At 45.3% G+C, this 24,033-nt stretch overlaps 1 protein-coding gene across 1 annotated transcript; it reads right to left on the minus strand.

Moving 5' to 3' along the window:
* Nucleotides 1–1,688: 1,688 nt before the first annotated feature.
* Nucleotides 1,689–24,033, minus strand: LOC128404832 (SUN domain-containing protein 3-like). The gene is made up of 13 exons (XM_053370797.1): nucleotides 23,709–24,033; nucleotides 20,002–20,099; nucleotides 17,285–17,398; nucleotides 16,100–16,184; nucleotides 14,302–14,372; nucleotides 13,177–13,232; nucleotides 12,437–12,477; nucleotides 10,950–11,109; nucleotides 9,484–9,568; nucleotides 8,074–8,189; nucleotides 6,515–6,682; nucleotides 5,066–5,155; nucleotides 1,689–2,226 (listed from the first exon to the last, which is right to left on the minus strand). The coding sequence occupies exons 1-13, from the start codon at nucleotides 23,819–23,821 to the stop codon at nucleotides 2,098–2,100; spliced, it is 1,326 nt and encodes a 441-aa protein (XP_053226772.1). The 5' UTR covers nucleotides 23,822–24,033; the 3' UTR covers nucleotides 1,689–2,097.

Genomic DNA, 24,033 nt, shown 5'->3' on the forward strand with positions numbered 1-24,033 from the left:
GGCGGGAAGGTAAACGGCGTTTCTGTGCGCTGCTCTGGTTCGCCAGAAGTGGCTTAGTCATGCTGGCCACATGACCCGGAAGCTGTACGCCAGCTCCCTTGGCCAGTAAAGCAAGATGAGCGCCGCAACCCTAGAGTCGTCTGCGACTGGACCTAATGGTCAGGGGTCCCTTTACCTTTTACCTTTATCATATCTCCTCTCAGTCTCCTCCTATCCATGCTAAACATACCGAGCTCCCTTGACCGTTTCTCATAAGGCTTAGTTTTCAAATCTTTTAGAATCTTGCTCACCCTCCTCTGCACATGCAGTAAGTCCAGTTGGGGATTTACTACTACAGTGGTACCTCAGGTTAAGTATTTAATTCGTTCTGGAGGTCTGCTCTTAACCTGTAACTGTTCTTAACCTGAAGCACCAGCTTAGCTAATGGGGCCTCCTGCTGCTGCCGCGCCACCAGAGCACGATTTCTGTTCTCATCCTGAAGCAAAGTTCTGAGGTAATATTTCTGGGTTAGCGGAGTCTGTAACCTGAAGCGTATGTAACCTGAAGCGTATGTAACCTGAGGTACCACTGTACTGAGTAGACATGTATAGGATTTCACAGTAAGTGACATGCATTTTGCAGATCGGACTCGGGATGTATTTGACATGAAGCAAATTCCCTAGTCTCTAGAAAGCCACCTAAAAGAAGGAAGAACATTCTAGAACACAGCCACAGCACAGTCCATGGAAGCAGCTCTTAGAACAGCTTAACTCAAAGCAATTGTGTCGCTGCTCACCCTAGTAATAGGGTTGTCAAATTTGCAGATGACACAACCGTGATTGGGCTCATCCCTGAAAGGGAGGGTGAAACGGATTATAGAGATGAGGTGGAGCGGTTGACAAAGTGGTGCAGAGCTAACAACTTGCTCATAAATACAAGGAAGACAAAGGAGCTTGTGGTGGACTTCAGGAGACAGAAGAGCAATGTCCAGCCACTTTTGATTGATGGGGTCTGTGTGGAGAGGGTAACAACGTTCAGATTTTTGGGCATTGAATTACAGGAGGATCTGTCCTGGAGGGTCAACACAAGGGGGCTTGTGATGAAGGCGCAGCAGAGACTGTACTTTTTGAGAATTCTAAGGAAAAACCATCTTCCGCAGAAACTGCTGCTTGCCTTCTATCACTGTGCCATTGAGAGCGTGCTCACTTATGGCTTATGTGTGTGGTACGGAAGCTGTACTACCCAGGACAGGATGGGGTTGTGCAGAGTTGTTAAGGCAGCAGAGAGCATTGTTGGCTGCCCACTCTCCACCTTAGAGCAGATTTATGCCACAAGGTGCCATAGGAAGGCACTGGACATAGTAAAAGATCCATCGCATCCTGGTCACTGTCTCTTCGAGCTTCTGCCGTCGGGACGGAGATACAGGACGATGAAGACAAGAACGAGCCGTCTTAAGAACAGCTTCTTCTCCAGAGCGATCTCGGCCCTGAATGGGAAGCCTGGACTTTGAAAGTCATCTAATCTTCCTTGCTGTACTATACTGTATTGTTTTAATTAGTGTTTTTATGGAGCAGTCAAGTAATTTCGTTGTCCCCGAGAGGGGGCAATGACAATAAAGATATTATTATTATTATTATTATTATTATTATTATTATATCGCATAAATCAAAGGCACCCTTTCCATGAACAGCTCACTTGCCTCTACACACTTCAGTCTAGACAGAAATCTTTATTGGGAGATTGCCTACTTTCGTAACTATCCCCCCCCCTCTTTCCACAGAAAACTGGACAGGATCAAAAATATTCATGTGACTTAAGATCAATTTGCCAGTGCCACGACTTTGCATTGATCATCTGAAATTTCCCCTGCCATTCTTGTCTTGGTTTCTTGGGCAGACCACAGATTGGGTCTTTCCGTCATGAACACCTGTCAGACTTTAAATATCTTGGCATAATTAGGATTCTTTCTTTCCTCCCCCTCCTAACTTCCCTCTCCACCCTCCCCTAGGAAAAAGAGTGAGCTGCGAGTGCTCTTTACAGTTTGCTCAGTACGATGGGCGTTGGTACTCCTGTTTTCTTTCCTTTTATTCATCTTGCAAGATTTTTCACCCCCTGCCTTCATCCGACGGGCGAGGAATGGACCATCTTCCCATGCACCCGGAGTCGATAAATACAGGTGAACTCTGAGTTGCCCCAATTGCTCAGCACCTTGAATTTTATATGCAGAAACTGTTTTAAATGCTCGTTCTGAAATGTAGAGGATGAGAAGAGAAAGAACAAACAGAATCAAATGTGTAAAGCTTTGCTGTGCTTTGCCAGTACTTTTGTCATCATCTCGAATTGTTCTAGCAGATTTTTATTTTTTTTTAATCTCCCAAGGAGAGCCCAACTTCACAGTGGGAGAGTTCAGGGCACACACCCCATTCATCATCATCATCATCACCAACTTTATTGCACTAGCCAAAGGCCATTCACAAAGAAAACAAAAAGAGAATAGCAAGGGGTTCTCAGATAGAATGTGCCAGCTGAAATGTCCAAATCACCTAGATGAAGATGATGGACTTTTCGGAGCTAGCCGACCTAACTGGAAGAGTCTGTGACCAGAAGGAGGAGGAGTACCAGGAGGAATGGAAGAAATTTAAAGACTATTTAGTCAAATATGTTAAGATAACTTAATTGGAAAAACTTGCAAATATCAGATAGGATTTAAATATGTAATGATTGAGAATAATATGTTTAAAGTTAAAATGGAAAGAAAGAAAGATGTTAAGTGAATAAGTTAATTTTATGAGAAAATAGGTTTTGGAAAACTGTTACAATGATATACACTGAAACTCAGCCGGGGGGATTTGAGGAAGTCACTTAACAATGTTACTGAGATTGGATTAAGTATAGTTAAGATATATGTTTGTTTGTTTCTCTAAAAATTTTGGAAAATCAATAAAAAAATTTTTTTAAAAAAGAAAGTTGAGATTTGCAGATCCCTTATTGGATATGCACACAATGAGCAGCAGGACAAAATAATAATAATAATGTCCGAATCACCTTTGCAATTGACCACTATTTTATCTAGTTCTTTTCTCCTGATCTTCTTAGCTGCCAACGCATATAAGTTACCGTACTTTATAAGTTACGAAGTCATCCGTATCACTCAGTAGCCATTTCAGTCTTTCTGCCCTGTTTGAGTGTGTTCCATTCGTAAGCAGGGGTTTTATAAATTGGTCTCTTGGTTCTCTATATAGCGGGCATTGCAATAAATAGTGGTACAGGGCCTCTATGCAAGGATGTCTACACAAAGTCTCTCCTTCGACTGTACTTTGCCGTACTGGCCATCCACACACCCCATTTATGTAAGATGACTGGGAGGCAAAGGCTTGTCCACATCTGAGCATTATTTAGCTGCTAATCCACTCCCCATCCATTCAAATTAGACTGGAGTAATGCACCCACACATATTTTAATCTGTATATGAGAAGCAACTCTGGTCTTCCCATTGATGCTAACAGGAGTTGCCTTTTGTTTTGGTCCCTGCCGTCTAATTTGTCAGTTCTTTCATGCTGATGAAGTACCAACAGGGCATTCAGGTAGAGAGCTGTGAAGATCAGGCGCAGAGACCCAATCCCTAGAAGAAGGCAGTTGAAATATACTCAGAGTCGAGAGTGGATTTCATGCTCTTTATTCAGCTCATAGTGGTGAGGAGGAATGGAAGTTCCCCCAGAATGTCTGCTTCATATACATTATTTACACAATGGGCCCCATGTGATTGGCTAATTCTGGGATTCTCCTGTAGGCCAATCAGGTTGTGGATTCACTTCCACCTGGAGCTGGATTGGGTGGCTCCTGTGGGCCAATCAGACTGCTGCATTCTGGATCCTATTGTTCTAGGACCAATCAGACTGCTGCATTCTGAATCCTATTGTTCTAGGACCAATCAGACTGCTGCATTCTGAATCCTATTGTTCTAGGACCAATCAGACTGCTGCATTTTGGATCCTATTCAACTCAGTACATAACAGCAGTGGAGCAACTGTCCTGTATGCAAGGAGCTGTCTCGTAACACTGTTTTGGGGCAGCCCATTGCAAGTGGGCTTCTTCCATTTGGATACCCCATTGCTCTCATGCTTAGTCCTGAAAGACCTACATTGGCTCCCTGTATGTTTCCAAGCACAATTCAAGGTGTTGGGGCTCACCTTTAAAGCCCTAAATGGCCTCAGCTCACTATACCTGAAGGAGCGTCTCCACCCCCAGCTCCGAGGGTCTTCTGGCGGTTCCCTCACTGCGAGAAGCGAGGTTACAGGGAACCAGGCAGAGGACCTTCTCAGTAGTGGCGACCGCCCTGTGGAACACCCTCCCTTCAGATGTTAAGGAGAGAAGAAGAAGAGTTTGGATTTGATATCCCGCCTTTCACTCCCTTTAAGGAGTCTCAAAGCGGCTAACAATCTCCTTTCCCTTCCTCCCCCACAACAAACACTCTGTGAGGTGAGTGGGGCTGAGAGACTTCAAAGAAGTGTGACTGGCCCAAGGTCACCCAGCAGCTGCATGTGGAGGAGCAGAGACGCGAACCCGGTTCCCCAGATTACAAGTCTACCGCTCTTAACCACTACACCACACTGGCTCTCAGCTACTCAGAGGAGTAATTATATAACTTTTAGGAAACATCTGAAGGCAGCCCTGTACAGTTGTACCTTGGTTTTTGAACAGCTTAGTTCTCGAATGTTTTGGCTCCCAAACACCACAAACCCAGAAGTGACTGTTCCAGTTTGTGAGCTATTTTTGGAAGCCGAACGTCCGATGGGGCTTCCGCGGCTTCTGATTGCTCCTGCAGCCAGTCAGAAGCCGCGCTTTGGTTTCCGAATGTTTTGGAAGTCGCACAGACTTCTGGAATGGATTCCGTTTGACTTCCAAGGTATAACTGTATCGGGAAGCTTTTTAAGGTTTAATGTTTTGCTATGTTTTTATATATGCTGGAAGCCACCTAGAGTGGCTGGGGCAACCCAGTCAGATGGGCGGGGTACAAAATTATTATTATTATTATTATTATTATTATTATTATTATTATTATTATTATTATTATTATTTAGGGTACCTTCAGTTGGAATGTCTGAATGGCTTCTTTCTCAATATCATACATGAATTTCCCCAGTAGAGTTTCTTCTCGTGTTTCATCCTCTAGCCCCTAAAATGGAAAGCCAGAAGTAGCGGGGAGCTGAAATTAGTGGCAGAAAGGGCTGTCTGGAAAACAATTCTTTATTAAGGTGGCACCCTAGGAGGCTGCTCCAGAGGCAGAGTTAATTACGTCCATGGGTCAAGCCCAGGGATGATGGTTACATGTGTCTCTCTAGCCTTCTTTATCTGGTCCCTGGGATTCTTCCCAGGTCCCACCTCCTATCCCCAGGCCCCACCCCTCAATGTCCCCGCAGTGCAGCCTCCTTGGGTGCTTTTGCCTGGATGACTTGTGTCATTGAACTGTGACAGTGCCTCTCCCGTGTCTGGATGGGAGGATGGGAAGATGAAACGCGTGGCACATAAACCGCTTAGAGATGTCTGTTGAAATATGAAGTGGCATATCAAGGAAGAATATGAATATGTAGAAACGTCCAACTTTTACTGGACAAAGCTTAAGAGTCACACCTGCTTCTCTGCCTACTTTTGCTCTGGCATGTGGCCCTCGGGTGGCCTGTGACAGAATGTGGCGCTTGCTCTACAAAAACCCCCACACCTGATCTAGCTGAAGGCGCCCTATCAAAAAGGAGCTGGAGGAAGGATTCAGGCAAACTGGAGGGCAAGAAGATAAAGAGGCCAGTGACCTGGCAGGCTAAGAGGACAGACATGCAAAAACACATGGACAGAACGTAGGCAACCATACAGACAAGACCAGAGTCTGGCTCTTGCCTCAAGTGTACGTAGCGTGGGTTGCTGCTGCCCGGGGCAGGGCAAGTGTTATACCCTATGGTGGACTGGATAGTAGTCAGCCCCTTCTCCGGCCAGCATCTAATCAAGGGAGTTTCTCCTTGCCAACTAGCCCCAACCTGGGAGCAGAGATAAGGCAGAGAAACGCAAAGCCAGGAGTGCTGCTGTGTCACCTCGCCCTCCTGTCCTTGCAGCAAGCCTTGCCTGGGTGCAGCTTGCCTCCCCGTGGCTCAGGCCTCAATGAGGGAACCTGTTGTGGGGGTGCCTGGTTGTGCCTTGTCAGAAATTTGCACCCAGGACCATGGCCCCCTGGCCTCCTCACTCTACACCAACTGGCCTTCACACGCAGGAGAGCTCCCACCACTGGTGTGTAGACATTACTGGAGTGTGTAGACATTACTGAGCTACGTGGACTGGTGATCTCACTCAACACGAGGCAGCCTCCTAGAGTGCTCCCCAGTTCTGGTTGAGCTTGACATGGTGATGTGTGTTAGTTTTCTTTAACCCATGCCCTGTCCGTGAGAAGCACCCCATGCACCTGGGCTTCCTGAGTAGCCCTCCCAGTGCCTGAAATTACAGCTTTATCTGAGAGGAGTGCAATGCCGAGTTGAACATTAATACTCACAAAAACCCAGAAGTCCTTCAAGGCACTGTTGACTCCTCCCGAGGGAGAAATGGCTTTAGAGATGTGCTGAACTGTAACGGCTGTTGGTTGGATTTTCTCCGGCAGTTTAATTACTACTTGGCCCTCAGAACCCCGGAAAGCCCAGCAGTTTCCAGGATAAACATCTGGCTAGAGACAGGAAGCAACTCAAATGACTAAAACATGATACTCCCACCATCCCAGGCATAGTTGCAGTTTGGGTCCAATAGATATAAACTGACTTCTGCGGCCGAGTACAGATGATCATTGGTTAAAAGGTAAAGGTACCCCTGCCCGTACGGGCCAGTCTTGACAGACTTAGGGTTGTGCGCCCATCTCACTCAAGAGGCCGGGGGCCAGCGCTGTCCGCAGACACTTCCGGGTCACGTGGCCAGCGTGACATCGCTGCTCTGGCGAGCCAGAGCCGCACACGGAAACGCCGTTTACCTTCCCGCTAGTAAGCGGTCCCTATTTATCTACTTGCACCCGGGGGTGCTTTCGAACTGCTAGGTTGGCAGGCGCTGGGACTGAACAATGGGAGCGCACCCCGCCGCAGGGATTCGAACCGCCGACCTTTCGATCGGCAAGCCCTAGGCGCTGAGGCTTTTACCCACAGCGCCACCCGCGTTTCATTGGTTACCGACTACCATAATTTCTGTTTAGGCCTGCTATGCAAGTGAGGAAGATATTATAACAAAAACGACAACAATTTTATTATTTATACCCCAGGCCACTCTGGGTGGTTATCAACACCTATAAAAACATAATGTCAAATATTAAAAACTTCCTGATACAGGGAAGTTTTGGCACGGAGGTGAATGGCTGGTTTAAGAACGGGGCAGCTACACAGTAACAATGACGACTTGATAAACAATTGTCTGTATTAGAGTCTTGGTAGCACAAGGATGGAAGAATGAGGGAACCCCGACAAAAGAACAGTGACAAGAGAAATTGATGGACTATGCAGAACTGGCTAAACTGACATACAAACTGCGAGATAAGGACAACTGTGACTTCAAAGGAGAATGGGAACTTTTTACAAATTATCTAAAAAGACAACAAAATGAACTGGACTCCTTGGCAAGTTTTGCATAAACATACACAAATCTATTGAAGGTTAATATAGTAGGTAGATAATATAAGGATTTATACAAATTTACAGTATGCAGAGAACAATATGTGTTGAGAAATCAGAGAGATGAGCTGAGGGGGGAAATAATGAAGATATATTCTGATATTTTGTTATGTTGAAACTGTTAATAAAAAACAAAAAACAAAAACAAAAAACAGTTGTCTGTATTTATCTGGGATTAGATTCAAATAAGTCTCCGAGACTTGGAGTGGAGGAAAAAGGAAAAACGGGACATGCCGGGATCAAATCAGAAACCAGGACAGCTTCTGTCATTCCAGGGCTGTCCCTGGAAAACGGACACCTGGAGGACAGGCAGGAAGACGAGAGTTTGGAGAATGGATGACTGAAGAATCCTAATACTGCGCCAAACCTGTACTACCAGTGATATAATACAGGCAGTCTACTGTACCTGCAGAACAGTATCAGGAGGATTTGTTGAAGACACAAAAAGCCATTGAAACCAGCAGTTCTGCATACTCTCAGATACATAACTCTTAGATGTCCTGTCTTTATCAATTGTAGCTCCTATAGAGATAAAAGAAGAAGAAGATTAGAATTGAGAGAGAGCAAGCTCTACTGACCAACAAGACCTAAATTTCCATCCGATCTGTGTTTCACTGACCATAGCACAGTTTCTCATTGCCACATAAGGAGAGTATGGGTGGATCAAAAAGTAAAATTCCTGACACCTGCAAACCCAATTTGTTGAGCTTTTTTTGGGAAACCTCCCCCCAGAATAGTACTGTGGTACTTCTGGATCCGTTCCGGAGCCCCGTTCGCATCCTGAAGTGAACACAACCCGCATCTGTGCTTCTGGGGGTGTGCGGGTCGCGATTCACCGCTTCTGTGCATGTGTCATTTAAAGCATCTGCGCATACGCGAGTGGCGAAACCTGGTTACTTCTGGGTCACTGCGGAGCGCAACCCGAAATTATTCATCCCAAAGCATATTTAACCCGAGGTATGACTGTTTACCAGCTCCATCTGGTACGCAGGATGAGACCCTACCTGCCTGCGCACTGTCTCGCCAGAGTGGTGCATGCTCTAGTTATCTCTCGCTTAGACTACTACAATGTGCTCTATATGGAGCTACCTTTGAAGGTGACCCGAAAACCACAACTAATCCAGAATGTGGCAGCCAGACTGGTGACTGGAAGCAGCCGCCGAGACCACATAACACTGGTCTTGAAAGACCTACGTTGGCTCCCAGTACGTTTCTGAGCACAATTCAAAGTGTTGGTGCTGACCTTTAAAGCCCTAAATGGCCTCGGTCCAGTATATCTGAAGGAGCGTCTCCACCCCCATCATTCTGCCCGGACACTGAGGTCCAGCTCTGAGGGCCTTCTGGCGGTTCCTTCACTGCGAGAAGCCAAGCTCCAGGGAACCAGGCAGAGGGCCTTCTCGGTGGTGGTGCCTGCCCTGTGGAACGCCCTCCCACCAGATGTCAAAGAGGAAAACAACTACAGTGGTACCTCGGGTTACATACGCTTCAGGTTACGTACGCTTCAGGTTACAGACTCCGCTAACCCATATATAGTGCTTCAGGATAAGAACTTTGCTTCAGGATAAGAACAGAAATCGTGCAGCGGCGGCGTGGCGGCAGCAGGAGGCCCCATTAGCTAAAGTGGTGCTTCAGGTTAAGAACAGTTTCAGGTTAAGAACGGACCTCCGGAACGAATTAAGTACTTAACCCGAGGTACCACTGTACCTAAGTACTTCGGGCAACAGTCTTAATGGGTTTCATTTGCTCAGCCCGAAAAGGCAGGGGGAAGTAGCTTCGTTTATTCAGGTAATAAGAAAAGAGCATAGTCTATTGTTACCTATTGTTTTCTGAGCCCAATCAGCCATTTGCACATGATCTTCATAAATCTTCTTAAAAGCCAAGTTGATAGTTGTGAGCACTTGCTGTGAAAGAGAGAAAGACCCGATCAGGGAGACCTCAGGGCAGAGTCACTGCAGATATCAAAGGCATGCATTGCAACACATGAATTAGCCAAGGAGTTTGAACAATGCAGCTTAAGGCTCTATGTGCAGCAGTTGCATGAATATGGACAAATGCGCATCATGTGCTTATATGGCAAAGCAAGATATGATAGGGTTGCCATATTTCAAAAAGTGAAAATCCAGACACAAAAGTTCTTTAGCTTTGTTTTGGGCAAACTTGCCAGGATTTTCCTGGACATTTAAGCAATTTTCGCCCAGACACTGCTTCCGACTGCAGTATTCTGGCTATGTCCGGGTGTATGGCAATCCTAAGATATTATCTCAGCAAACACATGGCCCTAACTCCGAAGTTAAGATTTGCTGGAATGGCAGGGAATGTGAGCATAGGGATGACGCTGGCAGGTGAGAATTGGCAGGAGGGGGCGTGTGTTTTAACTGGCTGGGGTGGGCAGGGGGGGTTAAGAATCTCTCATACCTTAAGACCTTGAAGGCAAAATCCAGACATCTTCTGGTATTTCTTAATCCGTTAACAAATTAACTTTCATTCAAACAGCGACAATGTATACATAGCCAAGCACCACAGTATGTGTGTGAAAGTTACCGTATTTTTTGCTCTATAAGACGCACCAGACCATAAGACACACCTAGTTTTTGGAGGAGGAAAACAAGAAAAAAATATTCTGAATCTCTGAAGCCAGAACAACAAGAGGGATCGCTGTGCAGCGAAAGCAGTGATCCCTCTTGCTGTTCTGGCTTCTGGGATAGCTGTGCAGCCTGCATTCACTCCATAAGACGCACACACATTTCTCCTTACTTTTTAGGAGGGAAAAAGTGAGTCTTATAGAGCAAAAAATACGGTATATTTCCAGTGTTGCGCTTTCTTTTAAAAGCAGTAAAAGGGTATACACCATGCAACCCTCCCACTATTCTGGGGCACAATCTCAGTTTGCATGGAATGACAGCGATGTCCAACAGGCTGACCTGTGTGAAATTAGCGTCTACCCTTGAATACATCCCAGAATCCTCTGCAACAGACAGGGATTCCTCTGAACTTAGCAGGTATGGAAACCATTGCCCTCACAGGAGGCTGTGTTTATAAGTGGCCTTGCTTTTTTATATACCGTATAAGACACACCAGACCACAAGACACACCTAGTTTTCGGAGGAGGGAAAAAGTGAGTCTTATAGAGCAAAAAATATGGTATATACTTTTGATAGGGAACACGGCTAACTGTTCCCCTTTGTTTTGGTTTTAAAGCTGCCAGGTTATGACAACAGCAAGACGAGCCTGTAATGAGGGTATGAAGTGCAAAGCAGAGAGGTGCCTTTTCCAGCATCTCACATCTTTGTTCTCTCCCGGTATATCACTCTCCTCCAGGATTTCCTTCACAGATTTCAGGATGCCTTCATTGATGCTGTTGATTTCGGCACGCAGGCGATCTGTCTCCTTTTTAAGGCCCTGGATTTCATGGATTTGTTCCTCGAGCAAATTCTGGGACTTCCTTGAGATGGAAAAATGGGAGCAATGTAAACATCAGGAATCATTTGCTTGTCCAGCAGGAGGAACCCGGTTCTCCAACCGGCTGCGATGCGATAGTAATTGAAACCATCAACAGGTACCTGCAGATTAGGGCTTTTTCTGGATGATAGGTCAAAGGCTAATTTCAACATACGGGTAAGTCATGTGGTGCCAAGTTTCCTGCTAAGCGTGTCTTGCAACGCAATTCCCTCCCCTCCAGCATTTCTCAGGTTCAGATTGGGACATCCTATTCCAGCCCCTCCAACATTTCTCCGATGAAAATAGGACATCAGGAAGCTTCTATTGTGTTTGATCTCCTGCACAGATGTACCCCATATACACATTGACATTGGTCGCCTTGAGCCAATGCAACCTCTCCGCCTCACCTACCTCGCAGGGTTGTTGTAAAGGAAAAAAAAGTGTGAGGGGAGGGATTTTGAGCAACACCTTCAACAGATAAAGGGAATGAAATAAAATTTTAGTGGTAAGCTGCCTTGAGTCCCTGTCAGTGAAAAAGGTGGGGAATAATAATAATAATAATAATAATAATAATAATAATAATATATAATAATAAAAAAGAAGAAACTGTGAACATGATCAGGAACTTGCCAGAGAGTAAATCCTATTGAACTCAGTAGGAATTAGTTCTGAGTCAAAATGCTTCGGATTTCAGCGTAAGGCTGCCCAGTCTTGACCCAGTTACCTGAGAGTAAGCTCTAGGGAATACAGTGGGAATTTCTTCTGAGTAGACAAGTGTCAGGCTCCATTTAAAGGAATCAACACGCCCCACATTTCCTAAGACAGGCACAGGCAAACTTGGCCCTCCAGATGTTTTGGGACTACAACTCCCATCATCCCTAGCTAACAGGACCAGTGGTCAGGGATGATGGGAGTTGTAGTCCCAAAACATCTGGAGGGCCGAGTTTGCCTATGCCTGTGCTAAGAAGTGGCTGGGTGCTGAAGCATTGCAGCGAAAGAATTTGAAACGGATTGACTGTTTCCTTCATTGGGTGCAGGGGGTTTACTTTCCATGGTAACAGGATTCGTAATTCTGGACCCTGGAAAATCAGGACGCTTGGAGGGTATGCAATCCTTTTTATGGCTGCTCTGAAGTTAAGCCCACCAAGGTGCACCCAGGTATAGAATTTCAACCATTTTTGTTTTTAATCAGAAATACCTACAGAGAGAATTTTATCCTGTGTTCCTTCATAGCAGCCTAGAGATTCACCCACAAGGCTCCAACAAGGAGTAGTGACCAACCTAGCGACATGTGCATTTAAGGAGGATTCTTATCTGAAAAGCCCTCTTACCACAACGATTTCAGCTCAGTTTCATACAGTTGCGTAAGCTCCTATAAAAAGAAGGAAAACAAACAAACAGATATACCTCAACCTTAATGATATCTTTGAGCCTTTGTAGGGTTGCCATGTGTCCTCTTTTCCCAGGACACACCCTCTTTTCCAGAGTTAAAACTTCTGTCTGGGTGGATTTTTTAAAAATTTGCCACAATGTCCCTGGCTGTAGTTTCTGGATGAGACATAGACATAACTGGTGGTTGAAGAATTGCTTTCCTCTTCTGCCCACCTCAGAAATATATCAGAGCTTCTATAGGCTACATACAGTAGGAGTATTTAAAATGAGAGTTGTCACAGCGTTCTCTTTTTTGATGTTCAAAATATGGCAACCCTACTTTCAGGACAAACTATTCTTATTATTTCATGGGATGAGTGCCACCTACCTAAATCCTCCTTTGTGGGGGGGGAGGAGAAGAAACTCTGCACATTCTCAGAGGTGTTCAACAATGTTATGAACTTTGAGTCATAACATTCCACCTCAAGGCATGCCGATAGTTTAAACAAAATCTTGTTTAGGCCTCCTACCCACTCAACATACTTTTCCTTGTGCCAATTGCTAGAGACTCTAGAAGCTGCCTGTCTCAATCCTATGCATAACCTGCCAGCTTTATACCTTTGCCCAGAAAAGCACCTACAGTAGCTGCTTCTCGCTTTGACCGACTTCAGTTTACGTTCCCGTCCAGAAAGGTGCTCACCTTTGATGACAGGCCGTCTGAAAGCCTCATGCAGAGACACGAGCAGTAAATGGCAGCTAGAGAAATAAGCAAGAAACACATAATAATAATAATAATAATAATAATAATAATAATAATAATATATTAGTTATACCCCGCCCATCTGGCTGGGTTTCAATTTATTATTATTTTTTATTATTACTTATGAATTTTTAAATATATACAAGCACACAGCAACCAAAAAAGTAACGCAGAGTTGCGGAATAGAATAATAGCAAACCAGTATTTAAATGTTCCTGCCATAACAAAGAACGAGAGGCAGGAGGGGTTGGTTATATTCACATTGGATATATTCACAAAAGGGAAACCAATCTGCATTGGAATTATCAAAATTTCAAAATGGATGATATCTGATTTTCAACTTCCTTATATATCATCAGCAAAACATTGCGGTATACTGATACAGTGCTTTTTTCCTGGGGGAACACAGGGGAACACATACCCCTAAACATTTTGTGAATCTTTGTACTTTTGTCCATTTGCTGTACAGTGGTACCTCGGGTTACATATGCTTCAGGTTACATACGCCTCAGGTTACAGACTCCGCTAACAAAGATATAGTGCTTCAGGTTAAGAACTTTGCTTCAGGATGAGAACAGAAATCGTGCTGCAGCAGCGCGGCAGCAGCGGGAGGCCCCATTAGCTAAAGTGGTGCTTCAGGTTAAGAACAGTTTCAGGTTAAGTACGGACCTCCAGAACGAATTAAGTACTTAACATGAGGTACCACTGTATTTATTTTCCCCAATTTGAACTATAAAATGTTGGTTTTCTTGAGTCAAAATGAGAGTACCCCTAAACATTTTTTTAAGAAAATAAGCACTGTACTGATATATCACAATGTTTGAAAAAAGGATGGAGGCATTGGCTGATTTCACGGTTTTCTACACGTTGTGATTTTTGCATAAAACACACACCACGATTCGTGATATATCACTAGGTCAAAAACTTTGAAACAGATATCATGATACAGACTTCCAACCAGTTTTGGATGAGATAGATTTGATATATTGCCCAGCCCTAATAGCAGGTGAGTGAAACTTGGTTTGTCTCGCCTAAAATTAAGAACGGAACCCTACAAATACTCACCACAAATGGTTGGGACTGTTATAGACAAGAACTTCAGAGACTTCGTGAAGTTCGCCATAGTGCATTGGTCTCTGGAGAGGAAATAAGGCTGTGTTGTCAAAAGGCTGATAGTCATGATGACACAACTCTTGAGGTCCAGCAAAGTCTACAGAAATGGAATGGGGATCCTGTGACACTGCTGGCTCCCCTCTTTAAAGGAATGGCTGCTGGACTCACCAGGGAGAATTCACTTCTGATCATTTGATAGGCATTGCAGGAGTTGCTGCTACTTCATGTTTCTCTTCCTAATAATGTCTAGTAAAAGACAATGCTTGATGTGACATCACCACACCTTGTGTGTGTCCCCCCCACTGCCAGGTAGGTAAGATGAAGGAAGTGCACAGTGCAATGATGTCACATCCTGTTGTGTTATGTACAAGAAGATCTTCCACAGAAGGAGGAACGAAGAGACTCTGGCTTGTATCCGACTTAGTTTTTAGATGAGACCTATTGAAAGAATGGGGCACGGGTGGCGCTGTGAGTTAAACCACAGAGCCTAGGACCTGCTGTTCAGAAGGTCAGCAGTTTGAATCCCCGCCACGGGGTGAGCTCCCGTTGCTCCGTCCCTGCTCCTGCCAACCTAGCAGTTAGAAAGCACGTCAAAGTGCAAGCAGATAAATAGGTACCGCTCCAGCAGGAAGGTAAACGGTGTTTCCGTGCACTGCTCTGGTTCGCCAGAAGCGGCTTAGTCATGCTGGCCACATGACCTGGAAGCTTTACGCCGGCTCCCTTGGCCAATAAAGCGAGATGAGCGCCGCAACCCCAGAGTCGGCCACCACTGGACCTAATGGTCAGCGGTCCTTTACCTTTACCTTTATTGAAAGAATGGACCTTAGTTAATTATGACCATTCATTTCAATGAGTCTCCTCTGAGCAGGGCTAGCATTGGATATAACCTTTAGATAGGATCGCCAGAAGTAAAATTTGGGAGACAAAAGTTGTTGAGCTTTCTTTAGGCAATCAACCTCAAAATCCTGGACATTTTGCCAATTTTCCAAAATCCACCCTGGACTCTTATTTTCAACAGTTAAATCCTGGACAGGTCTGGGAAATTCCATATTTATGGCAACCTTTCATTAGAGCATGGGTAGGCAAACTAAAGCCAGGGGCCCGGATCTAGCCCAATTTCCTTCTCAGTCCGGCCCGTGGATGGTCTGGGAATCAGCGTGTTTTTACATGAGTAGAATGTGCTTTTATTTAAAGTGCATCTCTGGGTTATTTGTGGGGCATAGGAATTCATTCATTATTATTTTTTCAAAATATAGTCTGGCCCCCCACAAGGTCTGAGGGACAGTGGACTGGCCCCCTGCTGAAAAAGTTTGCTGACCCCTGCTTTAGAGCTGCAACAATGAAGAATCTCACTCGGTATTAGCAACAGGCAGCCGTTCTCTGCACTCTTCTTGGGGAAAAGGAATCCATTTGTTTTTGTTTTTGTTCTGACCAGCTTTACCTGCTGTCTCTGCCATGGGTGTCTACTTTATAATGTTTTAATATTTGGTTGCTGTTCCTTCCTGTGTTTTTGATTGCTTCTAAGCTGATTTTATCTTGTCCACAACCTTGAGACTTGCGGAAGATTATGAAACAACAACAACATTGACTGAGTGAATTTATGCCAGAACCATTTCTTGTTCCAGACCAGACTTCCAAAATGTTCTTAAGCATGAATCAGGCCGCTGCATAACTTACTGTATTATGAAAAGGTTTTTAATAAAATCTTATTTTAAAAAGGGGGAAAGAAAAGCGGAGCGCTGATGCTTACCTTAAACAGATACAGGCTTTACAGAGGAATTCTGGGAGGCAGATAACAGTAACTATTATGCTGCTGGGAATGGTACATATCGCTCCTGCAGGGTAGAGGGAAAAATCACAAAGCATTTAAGGAATTGCTTTTTCTTTGGCTATCTGATTACCTATGAACAGTGGGGAGAATATGGGCTCATTCTCCCATTTGAAAATGCAACTTTTGGCAAGTTTGCAGTAACCATAATACAGTGGTACCTCAGGTTACATACGCTTCAGGTTACATACTCTGCTAACCCAGAAATATTACCTCGGGTTAAGTACTTTGCTTCAGGATGAGAACAGAAATCGTGCTCCAGCGGCGCAGCAGCAGCAGGAGGCCCCATTAGCTAAAGTGGTGCTTCAGGTTAAGAACAGTTTCAGGTTAAGTAGGACCTCCGGAACGAATTAGGTACTTAACCTGAGGTACCACTGTAATGCAGAGAGTATTAAACATTGGTATAGTACTTTCTAGTATGCAAAGCTTTTCACATGCTGTCAGGGAACTGCCATCTGCTCAGGGGCAAGAGGGGAAAAGCCGGATGGATTACAGAGAGCCCCCAAAGATTGAGGGAAGCAGCACCTCCTCAGCGGAGGAAGGAAGCCACGCCTCTAGTGGGGAGGAGATGCAGGGCTTGGAGGAGGCGAGGCAGTGCCAGGACACCTTGCCTGAGCAAAGCAGGGAGGAGAGAGGTCCTCTGTTCCCCACGCCCTCCTTGCGCAGTAGGCTTCCGCGCAGAGAGGGGAAGCGCAGACTGGGCGTCAAGAAACTACTCTGCTGGGGAAGGTTTAAGGACTGCCCACTCTCAGATTCTGCCAGTGAATGAGCGAGCCACGGAATAGTGGCGCTCTGCATGGTGAACGTTTTTTGACACCAATAACAAGGCTTTACAGCCAACCAGGGAGGCATTTGCCTGATTGCTCTCAAGCAACCCCCTGATACCCTTACACATGCATTCATCCCAGCTGTAAGTCTTACAATAACCTGTAAAGGAAGTTAACATTATTTCCGAATATTTCATTGCCATTTTCGACACAAGTAACTAATAGCGTACAACGAAAACATCTCTCTTGACAGTACAGAAGCAAAAGTCTGGAAGAGATTTGTTACACAAGTATGGGAAGTCCCACATTTAGTGTCAAGCAAATGCAACTGGATACATACTTAGCAGACTCTTCTGAGATACGCAAGACGAGTCAGATGATAAGGTGCCACAGCTATTTTCTCTCCCAATAACTTCTCTGGTGAACCTCATCTGTCCTCTGTTGGATGACTCTCCTGCCAAAAGAACACCATCTCATTAGCCAGACATCAGTGACACCTAGGATTCCGTGTTCCCATCTAAAATTGAAACGTGCATCATCTGGAAAATGGACCAGTTGCTTCTTCTGCTTCCATTGGTTTCTTGGAAGCTTAGAATCATAGAACTGTAGAGTTGGAAGGGACTTCAAGGGCGTAGGAATCTCAGCTAAAGCATCCATGACAGATGACCATCCAACCTCTGCTTAAAAAGGACCTCCAAGGCCCTCCCAAGGGAAACCGTTCCACTGTCAAACAGCTCTTACCGTCAGATAGTTCTTCCTGATGTTTAGTGAGAATCTCCTTTCTGGTAACTTGAAGTTATTGGTTCTAGTCCTACCCTCCAGAGCAGGAGAAAACAAGCCCTTTCCCCTCTTCCATGTGACAGCCCTTGAGATACAGTGGTACCTCGGGTTAAGTACTTAATTCGTTCTGGAGGTCCATTCTTAACCTGAAACTGTTCTTAACCTGAAGCACCACTTTTAGCTAATGGGGCCTCCTGCTGCCACCGTGCTGGTGCAGCACAATTTCTGTTCTCATTCTGAAGCAAAGTTCTTAACCCGAGATACTATTTCTGGGTTAGCGGAGTATGTAACCTGAAGCATATGTAACCCGAGGTACCACTGTATTTGAACATGACTGTCATATCTCCTCTCAGTCTCCTCTTTTCCAGACTAAACATACCCTTCAACTGTTCATCATAGTGCTTGGTTTCCAGATCTTTGATCATCTTGGTTGCCCTGCTTTGCACACCTTCCAGCTTGTCAACAACCTTCTTAAATTGCAGTGCCCATAACTGGACACTATTCCAGGTGTGGTCTGACCAAGGTGTTAATCTGGACACTAGACTTCTATTGATGCAGCCTAGAATCTTGCTGTTTGATGTGCTCTCTCTGTGATTGCTTAAAACAACTGTTGTTGGGTAGGCAATATAACTCAGTGTCTAACCGACCGAGTGTGTACTGAAATTAACTGAAGTTAAGCCTTTCTGGAGATTTGCACATGTTGAGCTAGACTTGAGAATGGTTCGACGCGCAAGCTCAGCTCAACATGTCCCATAAATCTTTGAAGAGTGGATTTAATCAAGTTGCGTAGAGGGTCTCAGACAACATTTTATCTCCAGCCACCGCTCACAACACAAGTGATTAACCTTACAGTGAAGACAGTACTGCCAATCTTAAAGAAGCTCTACCGGAAACCAATGCTTTGTAATAGCTATCAACCAGTTGCAAATACCCTGGGTTTTTTTTTGGGGGGGGGGAGTGATGGAGACAGTGGCAGTGGAGCAACTGCAGACATTCCAGAAATATACTGATTATTCAGACCCATTCCAGTCTGGGTTCGGACCTGGTTTCAAGACTGAATGGCCTTGTTCACTCTGACAGATGATGGAAGAAGACAAGTGGGATGGATCAAGATAGCTTAGCTATGGTAGTCCAGGGATTGGTGACCTTCCAATTGGTTTACTGCAATGCAATCTTGGTCCATGACAGTTGTTCCAGAAGCTGCAGCTTGAGCAGGAAGTGGCAAAAAAGCTATTGAATGGAGTGGCCTATCAAAAGCCCATATTAACTGTACTGAAAGAGTTTAAGTGGCTGCTCATATGCCAAGACCACATAACCAGAAGGTTATGACCTACATTGAAAGACCTGCATTGGCTCCCAGTACGTTTCTGAACACAATTCAAAGCGTTGGTGTTGACCTTTAAAGCCCTAAATGGCCTCAGCCCAGTATACCTGAAGGAGCATCTCCACCCTCATCGTTCTGCCCGGACGCTGAGGTCCAGCGCCGAGGGCCTTCTGGCGGTTCCCTCACTGCGAGAAGCAAAGCTACACGGAACCAGGCAGAGGGCCTTCTCGGTAGTGGCACCCGCCCTGTGGAACACCCTCCCATCAGATGTCAAAGAGATAAACAACTACCTGCCCTTCAGAAGACATCTGAAGGCAGCCCATACCCCAGGAATTTTTTAATGTATGACATTTTAATGTATTTTTAATCTTTGTTGGAAGCCGCCCAGAGTGGCTGGGGAAACCCAGCCAGATGGTGGTGGTGGGGGGAATAAATAATAATTTTTTATTATTATTATTATTATTATTATTATTACCATGCCACATTGAAGGTATTGCAATAACACTGCTGTTATATAAAGCCCCAAATCAGACGAGGTTACCTCCAGGACCACATTATTTTGCATACTTCTGCCTGTGCACTTGGATCCTCAGGAATGACACTCTTAGCCATGCTGTGGACTCCTGAGGTTTGTCTTATGTCCACTAAGGCCAGGGCCTTTAGCGTGGTGGCACCTGCGTTTTGGGATGTTCACCCTACGGACATCAGGCAGGCACCTACAGTACTGGCATTTAGGTACTTGCTTAAAACGCCTCTGTTTACCTAGACTTTCCCGAAGGGGAGATCCAGCCATGCTGATGTACTAATAAGATCTGCTGATATGTTATACATTCATCTTAGGAATGCATTTTTCTTGTTGATTTTATGCTGCCTTGTGATGTTATTTCTTAATGTTGACGGTATGAAATTCCCCCCAAATAAAAACATATAAACGCACACCTTTTGGAACTTACCCCCCATTTCTACTCCCTCATCGGCAGTTGAAGTTGTTTGACCACTTGAGGTAGTTGAGTTTCTGGGGCATTTCCCTGTGGAATTGCGCAAGTACCAGCTGAAAGAAGAAATGCTGTAAATTATCTGAGCGTTCTTCAAAACATAGCTGTCAACTTACAGATTTGAAAATAAGGGACCAGCAGCCTCGAAAATAAGGGATCAGCAGCCAAAATAAGGGATTTTCCAAGCACAGGTATGTTCGACTTCTGAGCCCCTCCAAGCCAAAGGCAGAAAGCCCAGCCAGCAGCTAAACGAAGCCTCAAGGAAAACCACCATCACCTCTCCGCTGGGAAGCGCTGAGCAAAGGCGAGTCCCCAGGCAACGCAGCCGATTTGATCAGCACAAGGCATGCAAACTCTACCGTCCAGTCGTTCTTAGACTTCTTATTGGGTGAGCAACGCAGCCAAGCAACACAGTTGGAGCCTCCCTCCTCCCTGGCTGGCAGGGAGGGAGGGAGGGAGAGGAGCTGCTTCCTTTGAAACCCAGGAAATTTAAGGGATCAATAAGGGACAGCAGCGGGACACGGCGCTGGGATAAGGGACTGTCCCGCCAAATAAGGGATGCTTGACAGCTATGCTTCAAAACGATTTGTGTTTAAGATTCCTTCGTGGACATGCTTCTGTCAGAAAAAAAAGGAAAGATTCTTTGGATGGTGTGCGGCACACTGTTTGTAGACACCAGGAATCTTGTGTGTGACCAGAGGAGAAATGAATGCTGGGAAGGAGCTCAGAGAGAAGAAAACCTGTTGTGCATCTGCAGCAACACAACCGGACGCCTTCATCTGCTCCAGCTGCAACAAAACATGTCTCTCCAGTATTGGTTTCTACAACCACAGCAGCCACTGTAACCTTCCAGATGTTTGACATCACCCCCAAAGGTGTCCTCCTCCATTGTCTCCAAAAACAGATGGATTTCCAGCTGTTCATGCTGGTCCTAAAGGATCTACACTGGCTCCCAGTACATTTCCGAGCAAGATTCAAAGTGTTGGTGCTGACCTTCAAAGCCCTAAATAGCCTCGGCCCAGTATACCTGAAGGAGCATCTCCACCCCCATCATTCAGCCCGGACTCTGAGGTCCAGTTCTGAGGACCTTCTGGCAGTTCCCTCATTGCAAGGTGAAGTTACAGGGAACCAGGCAGAGGGCCTTCTTAGCAGTGGTGCTCTATCTCAGATGTTAAACAGTTAAATAACTATACAACTTTTAGAAGACCCCTGTATCTGGAGGTTTTTAATGTTTGTTGATGTTTTTTATGTGTGTTGGAAGTGGCCCATTGTGGCCGGGGCAACCCAGCCAGATGGGCAGGGTATAAATAATAAAGTTATGATGATGATGATTTAACTGTAGCCGGGAACAGGTCACATGGGAGTCAAAACAAATTGCATGGAAACTGACATTGCACATTGCGACAGAAGTGGTGTGGGGAAGGTTTCTCTTAAGAAGATTCTGCAAGATACAGAGAATGCCATGTGTATGTAACCCATGCTCTTATCCCAATTAATAGACCAGATCAAAACAAAAAACAAAACAAAACCCAGGTCTTGGCAGCTGCACAGCCACTGAAATGTTTGACAGATGGCATATTAGATAAACTCCCCAGATATGGATCTCGTCTTCTCTCTGCAGCAGTCAGTGCTGCATACCAGAAGTAGAATACAGCTGTTATGTACTGAGTTGAATAGGATCCAAATTGCAGCAGTCTGATTGGTCCTAGAACAATAGGAACCAGAATGCAGCAGTCTGATTGGTCCTAGAACAATAGGATTCAGAATGCAGCAGTCTGATTGGTCTGCAGGAGCCACCCAATCCAATTCCAGGTAGAAGTGAATCCGCAACCTGATTGGCCTACAGGAGAATCCTGGAATTAGCCAATCACGTGGGGCCCATTGTGTAAAGAATGTATACAAAGCAGGCATTTCGGGAGAACTTCCATTCCTTCTCACTACTATGAACTGAATAAAGAGCATGAAATCCACACTTGACTCCGAGTATATTTCAACAGCAAAGCACAAAGTGGGGAACAAGCTTTACTTGTGCAATAAAACTCCCCCCTTTGTGTGTCCCCTAAATCTGTTTGGAGGTTTCCTTCAATTATTAATATTTTATTATTTGTACCCCGTCCATCTGACTGGGTTGCTGCAGTCAGAACAGACTGAAGGGTTGCAGGGGCAAGTCCCATTGCGTGAATGGAGCTCATAGCACACACGCAACAACTTAGTTGAATCCCGCCTGCAATGCCCATAGTGCGTGTAAATAAAGGTATACTGGATGGGAAGGCCACACCGGCATCCTTCGTGAAGAAATTCGCAATCTAGTTTGATATCTGTAATAACTTGCAAAACATTAACTTCCCATTTCGGAAACGCTTTGTGGAGCTTCCCTTGCGGAAAAGGAAACATAACTTTACTTCACGGGATTGTCGTGAGGAGAAAGCAGGCAAGAGAAACTACAGGGGCCACTTTGAGCTCTTTGGGGGGGAAAGGTGAGATAGAAATGTAATTCATTAATTAGTTCATTATAGGTGTAGGAGCTCTGTTTGCTGTTACATCCAGAAACCCTAATTGGAGCCTTAGAGAAATCACTGTGACTCCAAACAAAAAAGAAATTATGCATATTATGGGCAGGAACATGAAATGTCTCACATGAGCTCAAAGTGTTAAATATGTGGCATGCCTCACACAAGGGAATTTGTTGAGGTACAGTAACAGAGCACTTTAATTTACTTGAATTGCACAAACTGAAGTGCCATGGTATGCACTTTAACCTCACCTGGAAAATATTGACAGTCTGAGGTAAAAGGTAAAGGTAAATGAGGTAAAGGACCCCTGGACGGTTATGTCCAGGCAAAGGCGACCATGGGGTTGTGGCAGTCAAATTTGCTTTCAGGCCGAGGGAGCCAGCATTTGTCCACAGACAGCTTTCTGGGTCATGTGACTAGCATGACTAAACTGCTTTTGGTGCAACGGGACACTGTGAAGGAAACCAGAACGCACGGAAATGCCAATTACCTTCCTGACACAGTGGTACCTATTTATCTACTTGCACTGGTGTGCTTTTGAACTGCTAGGTTGGCAGGAGCTGGGACACAGCAATGGGAGCTCACCCCATCATTGGGATTCGAACCGCCAACCTTCTGATCTGCAAGCCCAAGAGGCTCAGTGGTTTAGACCACAGCGCCACCTGTGTCTGAAGGTACCCTCTGGCAATATTAAAGTTATAAACCTAAGCGTTCTCTTATGTGTCCTTTCCCCCCATGTTTTTTATCCTGATACTTTAAAGGTAAAGAGACCCCTGACTGTTAGGTCCAGTTGTGACCGACTCTGGGGTTGCGGTGCTCATCTCGCTTTATTGGCTGAGGGAGCTGGCGTACAGCTTCCAGGTCATGTGGCCGGCATGACTAAGCTGTTTCTGGTGAACCAGAGCAGCGCACGGAAATGCCGTTTACCTTCCCGCAGGAGTGGTACCTATTTATCTACTTGCACTTTGACATGCTTTTGAACTGCTAGCTTGGCAGGAGCAGGGACTGAGCAATGGGAGCTCACCCCATCGCGGGGATTTGAACCGCCAACCTTCTGATCGGCAAGTCCTAGGCTCTGTGGTTTAACCCACAGCGCCACCTGTGTCCCAGGTATCCTTTACCAGGATACAAATACACGCAATATTGCTCTACCTGTTTGACTGCGTTCCACCAGATCCTGTTGGCCCACTGGAAATATTTGGGTTATCCTGAAAGCCTTGTGTTGGTTGCTCCAAACTTCTCCGCACAGACCGCTTTCCATTCATTGTTGAGAAGGGACGACTGGATGTATTCCGAGACAAATCTGTTGGATTCTTCCCACTGTATCATGGACACTGAAAACCCACACCCGCCAAAATTGCACACACGACCAAAGGGAGGACCTCTTTTAATAAGTCATCGTCAAAGTGGCACCCATTCTGTCTTTCCAATGCACTTCTGAAGTATGTGGAGATTATCTGCCAGGCGTCCAGTAGGT

Source organism: Podarcis raffonei, chromosome 17 (genome assembly GCF_027172205.1).
Source record: "Podarcis raffonei isolate rPodRaf1 chromosome 17, rPodRaf1.pri, whole genome shotgun sequence".
In the NCBI taxonomy this organism is placed as follows: domain Eukaryota; kingdom Metazoa; phylum Chordata; class Lepidosauria; order Squamata; family Lacertidae; genus Podarcis; species Podarcis raffonei.

What these genes read in the sequence shown, in the direction of transcription:
- LOC128404832 (XM_053370797.1), bottom strand. Translation starts at nt 23,821, where the DNA reads ATGAATGGAAAGCGGTCTGTGCGGAGAAGTTTGGAGCAACCAACACAA. An exon ending in AACAGTCCCAACCATTTGTG is followed by an intron (nt 13,233 to 14,301) that starts GTGAGTATTTGT and finishes TTATTTCTCTAG; the next exon opens with CTGCCATTTACTGCTCGTGT. An exon ending in TACCGGGAGAGAACAAAGAT is followed by an intron (nt 9,569 to 10,949) that starts GTGAGATGCTGG and finishes TCTCTTTCACAG; the next exon opens with CAAGTGCTCACAACTATCAA.